The sequence below is a fragment of the Vidua chalybeata genome, chromosome 4 (assembly GCF_026979565.1).
Source record: "Vidua chalybeata isolate OUT-0048 chromosome 4, bVidCha1 merged haplotype, whole genome shotgun sequence".
Lineage (NCBI taxonomy): Eukaryota > Metazoa > Chordata > Aves > Passeriformes > Viduidae > Vidua > Vidua chalybeata.
Genome location: NC_071533.1, coordinates 6,154,518 through 6,168,529, shown reverse-complemented (window position 1 = coordinate 6,168,529; position 14,012 = coordinate 6,154,518). Strand labels below are relative to the sequence as shown.

The 14,012-nt window shown below is 37.0% G+C and overlaps 2 protein-coding genes across 2 annotated transcripts in view; one reads left to right on the top strand and one right to left on the bottom strand.

The window, feature by feature from the left end:
* The window catches only part of ANAPC10 (anaphase promoting complex subunit 10), a 135,027-nt gene extending 130,217 nt beyond the window's left edge, over window positions 1-4,810 (top strand). The window contains exon 5 of the mRNA XM_053941124.1: window positions 4,730-4,810. Coding sequence (XP_053797099.1) covers window positions 4,730-4,735 — 6 coding nt within the window. The 3' untranslated portion in view covers window positions 4,736-4,810. The remainder of the gene's footprint in view (window positions 1-4,729) is intronic.
* HHIP (hedgehog interacting protein) overlaps window positions 1-14,012 on the bottom strand; it is a 75,001-nt gene that overhangs the window by 46,944 nt on the left and 14,045 nt on the right. The window contains exons 3-4 of the mRNA XM_053941114.1: window positions 13,439-13,595; window positions 12,399-12,600 (exon numbers count right to left, since the gene is read on the bottom strand). Coding sequence (XP_053797089.1) covers window positions 12,399-12,600; window positions 13,439-13,595 — 359 coding nt within the window. The remainder of the gene's footprint in view (window positions 1-12,398; window positions 12,601-13,438; window positions 13,596-14,012) is intronic.

Here is a 14,012-nt window from a genome sequence, read left to right as displayed (position 1 = left end):
CTTTCCTTAAATTTTCCAAGAAAGGTTTGCTTCAATAATGTTATAATCTGTAGTTCACTTTTTGAAAGAAAGCTAAAAATAATTTCTAAAATTGTGTGTCTTTCTGACATAAACACAGCTAACTTACATTTTTGCAGTTTCCAGGATTGTTTCACTTGTACAAAGCAGTAAAAGTATCCTGCTCTTTCCATTTTTCTCGTACTATAAGAACCAAGAAAGCAGGAATTTGTTTAGCTCATTGGCTCCATTTATCCTGAGCCAAGACCATGATCTTGGAAACCCTGTAACTTGGCTGAATACAGTACAAAGTTCTTTGCAAAAAGCCAGTGCAATTAGAACAACACAGTGTATGTTCAGTCTCAAAATTAAGACGATAAAGTTTCAAACAGCTAGAACTGAAACAAAGTATCACGGACCCAGACCTTTAATCAGTTGAACACAAATCCTAATTCCACTAGTTTTTGATCAAATGAAGAATTGTGTGCTTGAGGACAGCATTAAGAAAACCCTATTCTACCTTCTTGTAAATGGGCAGAATTCACACAGAAAACAAGGAAACATAATGGAAGAAGTGCAAGTTTTGTGCAGTCCAGCCTTGGGAGCTCCTCTGAATACTCCAGACAGAGTGATCCTATAACACAGCAATAGCCTTTGCACTTTCTGCTTTATCACTGCTTACTGCTCAGTGGCCATACACATTTGCTAACCAAGTCAGCACGTTGCAGACACTGTTTTAAAACCCAGTGCTTCAGTTCTGAAGCCCTTTTTTTTCCCCCAAAACCTCCCCTTCGCTGCATATTTAGAACATCTAACACATGCGTAAGACATTCTCTTCACTTTTATGAAATCATTTGTAATTTCTACTTTGATGAACTGCAACACTTAAGGAAATCAAATAAATAAAATTCAGCACCAAGGATTGTAGTTCATTATGTTTCAATTCACCTCAATTATTCATAGGTTATTGAAGGTACATTTTTTTAATCAAATAAAGGAATTATCAGGCCTTATTAGAAATAATTCTAGTTCTGCTCAGATTGAGAGTAATTTTCTTTCATGCATTTTGTTTGGGTTTTTTTTGACCATTCATATAAAGTGATTTCAGAAGTTGCTAGGTTAGTAAGGAGCAAATTAAGTTCACTTCCCTTAGTCATTTGCTACCTTTTTTTCCTTAGAATACTTACTCCTGGAAGTTAAAATATTTATGCAGATGGTAAAATAAAATCAAATTTACACACATTGATGAAATTTATATGCCTTTTATACAAAACAGAGAACTATATGGATTGTATAGAACTATGTTCCTTTTGGTTTTTTATTTGTACCGTAAAAGTTTAATAAACTATTTTAAAAGCAAAAGTTTTTAATGGACAATATAATTTGTAAGGAGAATGTATCTCTACAAGAAGTGTTAAATGTTGCAAGTTACAAAATGCTGACTCACTACACTACAGAAAAACCACAGTTTTCAATGTTTCTGCTTCAAGGATGACATTACTTTTAAATTAAGTAATCCATTACACATTTCTTTACCAAACATTTGTAAATAAAGGGTTTGGTCCAATTGTACCTGTGGTCCTCCCAGCCCCACAGGCCTTTGGAGAAACATGGATCCTGTCTATGAAATAGTTTTGTTTTCCCACTGAGGGAGACTTAGGAGAGGGGTAAAACCCCACCAGGGCTGGTTTCTGTGAGGCAGCTCCCTAATATTCCCTACTTTTGGATTTGTCTGCTGCTTCAGACCTTGGACATGATGTTTGGAACTGCCCTGGGTTTGGCAGGGCAGTGATCTCTAAGTCACCGTAGGGGCAAACTGGAGTGACCTCGTAGGTGGCTTGTTAAGGTTTATTTGATCTTCTGGCTTATTTACACAGGCACACACCTGCTTGTTACATGAGAGCACTGTGACTTCTCTCTCCTTCCCCCAAAAAGTCACTGGAGCAATCCTCTCCTGATAATATTGTCCTGTTGTATCTTGTAAGGCCATTATGGGGAAGGAAAACAGCAGCAATGGAAGTTTCACATCCCCTCTCTTCTGATCTGAGATTCTTTTGATTTGCTGAGACCTTTAAAGTGCTCGGGGTTTTAACAGCCCTAAACATGGTCTGCTACTTGATAAAGAGACACAATAGCACTTGGACTAGGCCTCTGTGAGGTGTACAATACCATCTTGCATTCATCACTAACAATTAAGCATCCAGTTTGCTATGGTATGCATTTTCTTTAAGGAAGAACTCAAGTAAGTACTTTTCTTATGTAGTTTGATATTAAATAAACTTCATTTACACTACAGCTCACTCAGATTGATGTATCTACTACCACTCGTGTATTGTTTCTGGGCTGTTACAGTGATGGAGAATCCAGCTGAGGGAGATTCACCAAATTTTTAAGAATGTCAAAAATATAAAAGTTTTTGGGTGATTTACTCCCTCTTTAATTTCTTTTCAAGGCATTCAGTTAGCATAAAAATAATGATTATTACATAAATTAAAATTGTTGCAATTCAGCTGTAGGGATTGCAGTCCAAAGCCAGTGAAGATAGATCAAGGTTTTAAAAAGTATCTGCTGTAAATTAAAAACAAATGGTTGAAAGTATTTTGCAGACCTCTCTCCCACAGATTGTATATTCCATTTTCCAAATTAAATCTAAGAGAGAATATTACTTTATTGAGATTTATGGAATAATTTCTTTAAAAATTCCAGCAATATGAGAATGTAGGCAGACACTGACAATGAAGAAAAATAAGTGTCAGCGACTAAGTGGTTTCATCTTTTGGAGCTTTTTATGTTTTTGGTAATGGGAAAAATTAGTTCTGACTGCTTTTTAAAGCTAAAATTATATATAAACCATTAATTAGGGGCAGATCATTTGTCCAGCTTTTACTGCAGAGGGGATAAAATGGGTGGAAAACATGATAATATACTAGTGCTCCTTGGAGGAAGTGTTCCTCCCTCAACCCAACTTGCTGATCCTGTCTAAGGAATAAGATTTAAGAGCTTGTGAGAAAATGTGTGTAAGAGGATATAAAAGAAAATTATTCTGTGGCATCTGGGGGAAATATATATAGGAATAGCAGTTGGGCTGTATTAACTATGAAAGTAAATGTGTTACTCAATTTTTCACCTCTTTCAAGACAAACACAGGACCCTTTTTCCATGTGGCACAGTACAAGGGATGTAACAAAAGGAAATCATAGCTCTGATGGACAGGAAAGCACAGAGAAGAAGTCCCAAGGACACAGACTGGTTTTGAGAGCTCCAGTGTGCCATGGATTCCCTGAAGGATTATTAGGACCTCATTACAGTTTTTGGGGTGTCCAAGAGCTTAAAGGGATGATGAATCCTGGAGCCTAAGTGGACTGTTAAACCTCCTCCCATTAAAGAAAAACATGTGGTTGAAACTGTGTTGGCTAAAAACCATGGAATTTTCTGCGTAACTTTATTCTTTCTTTGCCATTTTGTGTTGGCTATCATGATCCGCCTGTTATATTTCAGCAAAAGCAATAATTTCCTTTTAATTAGATAATTGCCATGTTATTCATTGGTTTTGATCACTTCTAAATTCAGCTTTTGGTTTTAACAAATGTAGTTTCAGAAGATGATGGATTTTTACATTTTTTAAACCGCTAAATGTACAAAAAGGATTTGTACACATAACAAAATTAAAGTAGGGATTATCTAGCACTGTGTGTGGGATACAGCTATAATCTATACAGAGCATGGAAAAGAAACTGGCATTCTCAATTGCACTGCACACATCTCAGTAATAACAGGGTATGAGGCATACAATTTCGTGGAACACCCACAATGAAAATTATTCTTTCCAAACGGAGAATTGTTTTGGAATAAGTTAGGTTAATTGGCACCGTGGGATTCCTCTCAAGGAAACACAGAACATTAAAATCTACACATGTGCATGTAAAATGATAAAGTATTATCTTCTTTCCCCTCTCAGCTCCTCAAATCTGAGACACGCTACCCAAAATCAACAGAAACTATTATGTTTTGTTGATTCAAATTTCCTCAGAATAAACTGGCAATTCTTCATCTGGTCAGCTTACAACCTAAGAGCCACTGCACTGTTCCACAATTGCTAGCTCGAGTATGGTTATCTAGTGTAGTCTCTCACATGAAAATAGAGGTCTCTAAGAGCTTTTGGCCCATGCTTTTTAGATGGCAAGAAACTATTTTCAACAAAGCTACATGGTGCTAAGATACAACTTCTTTCAAAGGCCTGTTGTGTCCCTTTTAGGATTAGAACCAGAATCTGCAAATGGTTAATGAGAAATCCAGGCACATTTCACTGTCATTATACAATCTTTGGTTAAAATGCAGTATTTTACAGTTTCCGAACCCAGTTGAAGTATATTAAGTCCTTACAATAGCAACATCGCTCTCGTGAAAATTACAAAGAACTTATCACTGATTAAGAAAAAAAAAATCTTCCTTTTCATGAAGAAGGCTGAATTCTCATGCAGACTGTTGTGCTATGTGAAGCGTGTCTGTTTGTTACTGTTTAAGGTCACTATAACCAATGATATTCTACATGGTTTATCTTTAAAATGTCCCATTTTTTTCACATTTGGCCATTTGCATACCTTAACCATTATTTCTTTCTGAGTTTTCTGCTCCAGTTATGTCAAGACATTTAAAAGCAATTAATTGTAGTGCCTAGTAGGCAGGTCACAGGTGAGGTGCAGCCTCAAAAATTATGTCTGTTGTGCCACAGGTCTGACTGCTGCTCTTCTGACCTCTTAGATGAGTGAGAAACTCCCATGTCCTGTGACCTGAGATCACTTCAGCTGCAAGTCCTGTGCTGAAAAATAGTCTTCATCACTTCCCTCTGCAGTCTCCAGGAGAAATCCGAGGTCTGTCATTTTTAAAACAACAACACAGGCAATGTAGTGTTCCAGTTTCTCACCAAAGACATGCTGGAGTTCCCCTTTTCATACACTGAAAGAGGAGTTCCAGGACACTCAAGAATACCCCAAAGGTATCACTGCTGTATGTCAATGATTTCATTCACCTTGCCCCCCTGCCTGGGCCTATGCACATATCTTACATGGATTTATAATTTCATTACTCTTAGAAGCACAGGAGCAGGACAGCAAATAGAGTTTGCACTCAGCACTGGTGCAATTAATTGTAGAATAGGATTAAAATGAAATCTTGGTTTCTTCATCATAGAATATATGTCATACTTATGTTCTGTACCTCAACATTGTTATTTTAGAGGACTATCCCTATTCTTCATGTAGAGATGAGAGCTTGGTCTGGTAGGACAATGAGGATTTGCTTTCTAGAGTTTTCATAGTCTGATTCTGAATAACTCAGAAGAATTGCAGGCCCATTGGGTTGAAGAAGGGAGAAATTCAGATAGGACCTCTCAGTTTTCCTTCCAGTGCAGCCCAGAGAGAAATACAACCTTCCACTGCTCCCCTTTCTCTCCATACATCAAAATTATCCCTTTCAGGACTAATTGGTCACAAATTTAGTAGCCACTCTTAAGTTTGGCTTTCAAGGGAGCAGAGAGCAAATAACCTTTGTGTAGAGTACACACTAGTGCTTAGTGGAGGAGAACTTGTTGTGATGTCAGGGCAAAAAGTTCAAGAAAGGTTCATTGATTTCAGCCTCATCCATGTAAGTGTTCAGAGGAAAATAAATTGAAATTGCTGGACTTGGATGGAAGGACTAGCATGAATTATGTGAATTGTGGGTATTCCATCAGTAACATAAATCCTGTGGATATCCATGGAGAGTGTATGTGTTAACTTAGATCTGTCTGTGCATTAGCAAGATGCAAGAAAAAAATGTACACATCCAGTCAAGAGGAATATGTGAGAAGTTTTATCAGTGAGCAATTCAGCAAACAACACAAACAATCCGATTCCCACACTAAGTTTAAATAGATTTTATGCCTGGCTTACTCTAGTTTTCTATAGCCACTCCTCACTGCACAACCTCTTATAAGCTTCTTGGAGCAGGCTTTTCCAGTGCTGGAGGTAGTGGCAATTAAAAAAAAATTATTATTTGATTATATATTGAATGACCTGAGTAATACATATTCATGTGATTAAATGTTACAGAATCATGGAATCGTTAACTTTGGCAAAGACCTCTATGATCATTAAGTGCAACCATTAACCAAGCAGCACTATGTTCACCACTAAACTACATCCCCAAGTGCCACATCCACCTGCCTTTTGAACACCTCCAGGGGTGATGATTCCACCACTTCCCTGGGCAGTCTGGTCCAACATCTTGACACAAACATGAAGGCACAGTAGATGTTCCAATACAAATCATGCATTCCAGCAAAAAGATGCCTGTGGCAACCAGATGCTCATTTGATCCCAAGAAACTCTGGAATAATTGGCTCAGAGCAGCACAGTTAACATGTTTAATGTCTGACAGTCTACTCCCATACTCTTATACTGAACATATGAATTGCTGTGTTCCACAGTAGTCTTCATGGCATCACAGAAAATTCTTACCTGAATCTCTGGATCACTCATTAATAAGATTCTGCAGGACTGAAAGCACTTGTGCTCTGATGAAAAAACTGCCAAAACACAGTAAGAGATATATCTAACTTTTAACTCATCTAAAGGCTATTACTGGGAGATTTGCTGAGCATACACTTAAAATAATTGTCAGATATTTTTATGGAGTTTTTTTTTTTTCCTGCAAAGAGAACTGACTGTTAAAATATTTGTAAAGAATTAAGTAGGAACATAGCATTTAAAAAACTTTGGGAATTAAAAAAACTCACATAAAGTAGTCTTACTGATATTAGTTTGAAAGTAAGATGAACTACAAAGGTGACTATGGCTTAATATTTAGGGGAAGTTTCTGTTTAAGTGTTTCTTACAAGGAAAACCATAGTCTTAGATCAGAGAAGAAGGTGACAGAGGTTGAGTTTAACTCATATGTTCTCAACAGTGATCTCTGATACCACTTAGACTGAGATTTTCTGTCCCTTTTCCCTTCCCTACCCCCGCCCCTGCCCTGCCCTTTCCTTCCTCAGAGACTTTTCCCTTTATCATGGAATTCCCATGAGATGCATGAGAAATATTTTATTACTAGCTAAAAAACAATATAAATAACTGAATCTCACACAAGTGCAAGTGGTAATTGCACAATGGCAAATTTAAGGACACACATTTCTGCTCTCAGCACTGTGTGAGGCAAAGTGCAGCAGAGTGCAGCCGTTCTTGCTGGCTGCACAATTTATGACCTTGTAGCCAGCAGATACACACCACAGCTGCACCAGAGCTTAGTCATAATCAAAACCAAACCAAACCAAAAAAAAAAAAAAAAAGAAAGAAGCAATAAACTGAAAACAACCTAAGGATCAGAGATGACAAGCAACTGAACATGAAGCCCTGCTGCAATTCTGTACCTAAGGAGCTCATTCAGTCATTGGATTTATAAGTAGAAAACGACCTTCTAACTACAGGGACTTGATTTTACCATTGGCAGCAGTAAGATGTAAACTTGGCTTCTTTGTACAGTTCTGAGGTCCTTAGTTTTAAAAGGATTTGGGGAAGTTGAATGATTATAGGGAAGGACCACAAAAATGATTTAAGGACCAACAGTTGCAGCCCTAGAGCTACTTAGCTTTTCAGAAAGTATCCTGAAAGGTGATTATAGCATTTAATTCCCTAGAGAAGTGGTAAGCTCCTAATTTTTTTTGTTGTTGCCAAACCGTACCTTGATGCCTTCCCTTCTGAACAATATATTTTAGACCAATATATTTTAGACCAATACAGGTTTTTGGGCTCAGGAGAGAAGAAAGTAAGTGAAAATTGATGTAATAGGTTGTGCTACATTTTATGGTGATTGCTGCTAACCTAAAGGTTTCAAAGTCTTAGGAACTAATACAGTTAATAAGATAAAATACAGTCACAGGAGTATGAAAAGTTGGAGAACAGCTACAGCACTGACCATTTTTCTGTAAGTTAGATACAATCTTGAGTACCAGGTGACTGGACTCATCTTGTAGTAACAGCATATTCAGCACTGTTGCATCTCAGGAAATCATTAAATCCAAGTGTTTGTAATGTTTTGACACTTTTTTTTCCCCTGCTGAGAGCATGATGGGATAAAATCAGATTTGCATGATACTTTTGGAGCCTTTATATTTTTTTTGCCTAAATGTTGACAAGAGATTCAGACACATCAGGTCTAAATTTTCTAGACAATTGATTAAGGTCTCCTCAAATGATGCTTAAAGTGTTACCATTATTAGTTCAATAGCTTCTCATTTTGACTTTCTGCCTCTTTTCTACTTGGCAATAGTTTAAAACAGAAAGAAAATAACAGCTGTGAAAATCATACTGAAAGAAAAAAATGGGTTCTAATATTTTCATTAAAAATTTGTCTTTGCTACATAACTTTGAAGGAAAAACTGTAAAATGTTGCTCTGCAACTAACAGCTCTCTTCACCACAACACAATGGACCAGTAAATCACCAAAACAGGGAAATCAGACTTTTAGTTTGGGTATATTACGGGTTTTTTTTGGTAAAAGGTTCATTTTTTTTTCTTCTGTATACACTCGGGGTAGTTCGCAATATTAATGGGTACGTTAATGTATTAGGAGATGGAACCAGTATTTTCTCCACTGGGCTAGATATTCTTAAATAGTTGAGCCAGGTGCATGGCCTAGATTTGACTTACAGGTCCATGTCTCACTCATGTCCTTGCTCAGCTTTGAGGCAAGACCAAGGTACATGGCCTTTTCTTGTCACCACATTCCTCACTCAGGGGAGGAGGTGACAGGAGGGGGTTGGCCAAGTGTCCAATCCGTGCACACGCACTACAATACTTATGTAGCCAGAGTGGCATAAAATGCATTGGAGAAGGTCACAGATGTTGAATTAGCAAATTCTTGATTAATATCTATTCATGACTTCCAACAACTAAGTTAAAAAACAGACTATCAAAAAAGTATTCCTGCTAACTGTGCTGTCAAAGAGTTTTAGAAATTAGGAGATGTGCAAAGAAAAATTGGCTCTTAAGCTTTTTTTTTTTTTTTTAATCTTCAGGAATTCTGCATCTAATGTTCTCTTGAGTAGGGCCACCAAGAAGCACAAGTCGCTATCATCCATTCATGGAATCTATCTCTGTTATGAAATACCACACTTGTGCTAATTCCTTCTGAGATACCGGCAGCAGAAAAAAATTATCACTGCTCCTTTTTAATTTGAACTCCTTAAAATTAAATCATATAACTGTCAGTAATTGTACTGCAGCAACAATTTTTAAGCAGAGAACCTCAGTGACTTCAATGAACATTAAAAGGCAATGGACCAATAAAACTTAAGCAAAGAGTTGTACCACTCTTCTTACTTGCTTTCTATTTATATCCACAGACCTTCTCAGGAGTGGTGGACAAGAAGCAAGCCCAGACAATCCTATTGATGTGCTTAGGGCAGCAGAGCCTGTGAAGAAGCCCTACAAAGTTGCTCACAGCAATGTTAGGGGCTTCAAATGAATTTCATAAACACAGGGACCAGTAGTTTTTGTATATTGTTTTCCTTCTTATCTGACTGCCAGTGCTGTAATGAGTGAAATATGTTAGTGAGATCACAACTAACCTCCAGGATTATTTTTATGAAGGAAATATATCACTTCAGTTTCTTGGTTATATCAGCCTCAGGATAGTTTTAAGTTGATTCTTTGGAACAGATTTGCTACTTCATGACAATATAATGACTTTACCACTGCTATATTTCCTCTTGACATTAAAAAAAGAAGACAAAATCAACCACCACTATATTATCCTATCTATTGGTATTATAAATATCTTAATGGGATAGCTGTCCAGAATTTTTTTCAGAGGCATCAATTTATATTACCTTTGATTCAAACACAGCTGCATTATTGGCATTGTCATTATCATTATTCTAATTATTTACCAGGTACAACATATGTCTCTAAAAGTCTGAAAAAGTATTTTTGCTGTTTTTACTGTCACTGGAGTTAAGTATTTGTTTGTATTTCAGGTACAGAAAGAAAATAGCAGAAGCAGCTGTTTTCAGACACTTGAGTATAAGAGAGAAAAGTTTTACACTTCTTTTTAGGGGAAAAAAGTTGTTTGCCTTTTCTTGTTATTATTGCTCTGAGGCTGGAAAACAGGTTTTTGTTTTGTTCAAAGTTTGTACATCCAGATTCTGGCACTATACATGTTTCCTGAGTGAGCACAGAGCACAGAGTGAGCAGAGGACACATTGCATGATGTTTGCACTGTGCAAGTGGATGCAGTGTTTTACACAGTGGTTTGTTGAGTTTTTTTGTAACTGCTGACTGTTCTGCACTGCCTGCTGGAAAATCATCTATCCACAGAATGTTCTCCATTACTGATTTCTAGTATTGAAGCATGTAACAGGTAAGTAAAACCAAATACTCTATCAAGTAGTGACAATGCTGCCATTGCCACAGTGATCTCCCATCCTTTGGGTAAGGGACCATGAACAATGATTATAGGAACTAGACTGCAGAGGATAAATGCAAAAATGTTCAAGAACCCTTGTTTTAAAACTACCATTTTGATTATATGGGGTTTGGGGTTTTTGATTTATTTATTATTTTATGTAATGTACTCATTCCACAAATTCTTTACTCTTTCTGTTTAAGAGCTGGAGTCCTGCTCCTAGGCACATTCCCTTTCTCCTTCCCTGAAAAGTACATAAAGCCTCCATTCTTGCCAGCCTGCATTAAACTCTGCAACACAATTATCCTCAGTCACTGGACTGTTATCTCAGGGAATTGAATTAGACTTTCTAGCTTAGCAACATCAAATTATTTACACAAAATGTTATAGTTGAAACAGATCCAGTGTAAAGCATTACATGATGATTAGAATAGTATAGATTAAAAAGATCAGGTCACGGATTTAAAACAGAACTGAAAGTTGTATCTGATCCTGAGGGTACCTGTTGGGAGTCATATCAAGCAGGTTAGTGCCTGTTCAGAGGCATGGAAAATCAGTTTTCCATTTAGCCTTGTCTCTAAGTTGCAGCTGTAAAAGTTTCCTTGAGAAAGATTTCTTTGGGACCAATAACAGTTCTGTGGAAATTTCACTGTCAGTTTTCCACAAGTACAAGTGAACAGAACTTTTGGTTAAGAACTATGAAACAGTCTTAGATGGCTGTTCAAAAACACCCCTGATAAGTCCCTTCTGTTTGGATATCTTGAACATAGTGGTTATCTTCAGGGGCAGAAAGGGAAGCATTCAGCAAAATATATAATCATATAAAGTAGTTTTTTTTCCTGAAAAATGTGCAATATGTTTCATTGCTCTCTTTTTCAATACACACTAAAAACCTCTGAGATTCTCTCTCAGAAAAGTCTATCCTAATTGGCCTCTTGCCCTTACAGCTGAAACAAAATTATCAGTTAACATGTGCTAAGCATTTGAAATCGATCTAGTTTGTCACAATTATCATTTAAGATCCCTCTGTCAAGGGTGTGTCAATATAACTTTCATCCATGAAGGTTTTTGATACATAGTCCTGACTGTTCTAGGCATAACCTGATTGCAACTTAAAACTTCTTTATATATCTGAATTTTACTTGCATTACCACTCTGAATTGTGATAAGAAATCAACATGGAACAGCACTTGACAGCACCCCAGAAGTAAAATATCTTCCAACAGACTTAAGAGTTTTCCATTGGTACTTACCCCATAACTAGATGCAATTTCTCACCTCCACCTTCCAACATATTCCCATCAGTGCCCATTCCCCACTCACTGCCCCGACCATGAAAGTGTTCCCAGTGAACAGGATGGAAGCTGTTCATCCCACCAACCCTTATGTCTGAATTGAGAGGGTCAGTCACTTTTATGTGACCTTCCAACACGCACAGTTTTAAAGCAGCCTCCCACCCAGGGAAGCTTGTGCTACATTTGGAGTTGAGCCAAGAGGGAATGAGCACCCCTGCTCCTCTCCAGGGCATCCCTGAGCATTCCCAGCACCCCCCCTGTGTCCAGCTCTCCAGGCATCACCGAGCACCTGGAGGGCAGGGGAGGCCCTAAGCCAAACTTGCTCCCCTTGGCACCACAGCAAAACTCATTTAAATTCAATGGCATGGAAATGAGCCCAAAGGATGAAAATACAAAGATACTGCTGTGGAATGCTGGTGCTGAATAGAATTTGAATTTAAAGTGAGGAAAAAATGAAGGGACAGAAAATAGTATGGTAAGAGTTACAAGATGCTGTTTTCCCTTCCCACTATGAGTTTTCACTTCTTTGCCAGAAAGAACTGTGGTGTCTCTTCTCGTTACTCTTTTTTTGTTATTTAAATTCAATTAATATCTAAAACATATTCTTCCCATTTCTCCCATATACATGCTAAAATATAAAAGGTAGAGGTAAGTATAAAATCCAACCTTTATTCCACTTTGAACAAGTTTGTGTATATCCAAAAAAGGTTCCTTGAGTATGTCTCCTTCGGGAGTGAAAATCTTGACATATCCTTCTTTCTCAAGAATAAAGAGGCGATGGGATCCATCCCCACAATGTACTGCTCCAACAGGCTGCCTTAGTCCACTCACAACCTCTTGAATACAGAAGCAGTTGTGCTTGTGTTTTCTAAAGAAATTTAAAGAAGTAGTGAGACATTTCTTCTTTCTCATAACCATGACACAACAATGTCCCTAAGAGATAAAATTATTGCTCTGCAATGATATTAAGACGGTTTATAATAAAACACTTTTTAATATATTAATGTGTATAAATTATTCCCTTGAATGTATGCAAGGACATAATACAGAAAATCAGCTTTAACTTCACTTGAGGAAAATTTGTTCTGCATACAAAAAAGAGAACATTAAATAAACTTAGATCCAAAATGTAGAGCAATGGGAGGGAAAAAGGTTGGCAAAAGAAGAGAATAATTTAGAAATACAGAATTTCTACTATAAAATAAACACAGTAAATTTCATCACTTGGATAAAATTTGGATTTGAATATCCATTTTAAAATAAAGACTTATGATGGAATAATCTAATTAAATTATTTTCACACCCCCCCCCAAATGAAATAAATTGAAGATCACAGCATAAGTATTTTACAAATAAACTTATTGTCATTTTTTAGTAATATTAAATTTAGGTACAGATTACTTCCCGGAACTATGAATGATCCACGATCATCCATCAGGCTGGATGATAACCAAGATCCACAGGGTGGATCAGAGCAGGATTCTAACACCTTTTCAGCAAGGCAAATATCAAATGGGACTGAAGTGCTGAAGCTCCCATAACTTTCTCTTTTCACATACACTAGCAGCAGCAAAAGAAAGTCACATCTGGAAAACACAGCTGCTCAGCATAAGCACACACAGAGCTGTTTCACTGTGAAAACCACAGGCTTTGCTAGGGTTTTTTTTTTTTTTTTTTCAGATTAAACAGCATTTATCTTTATGAACCTGCTGATCTCTTCCTCTTTGTCGTATTCTTCCATGTGGTCCAGGGAGTTAGAAGCTGGCCCTCGCACTTGTTTTCTTGGAAAATCTGGAAAGCACACACCACCATCTTTTCTTGCATAGTAATAGCAAAACTCATCAGCTGTAGTTTGGAGGAAACCTTAAAAATGTAAAAGAGCATACAAATATTTAGTGTGTTGTCATGTCTGCAGTTTTGTGTCATCAAACTCATCTTTAAATAGATTATAGTGGAAAAAGACATTTTAAACAAAAGGCTATCTGCAAAAAGAGAGTCTGCTCTGAGTAAACACAAATGTATAAACACAAACTGAGCATTGCCTTTTACAGTTTATTCATCTGTATTTGTATTAAACCTCATTTTCAGTGTGCTTAACTTTCATTCAAAATGACACAACAGTTCACTCACTAAAAAATTAAGAGACAAAGTTCAGAGTTGAGGCTGTGACACACTCTCCCTAATTTTAACCCCATCAATCAAGTATAGTATCTGCTGTAAAGTAGCCTGAGCAGATTCTGTTTAACTTTTTTAAAATAAGTGATTAGTTCTAGTCGAAAT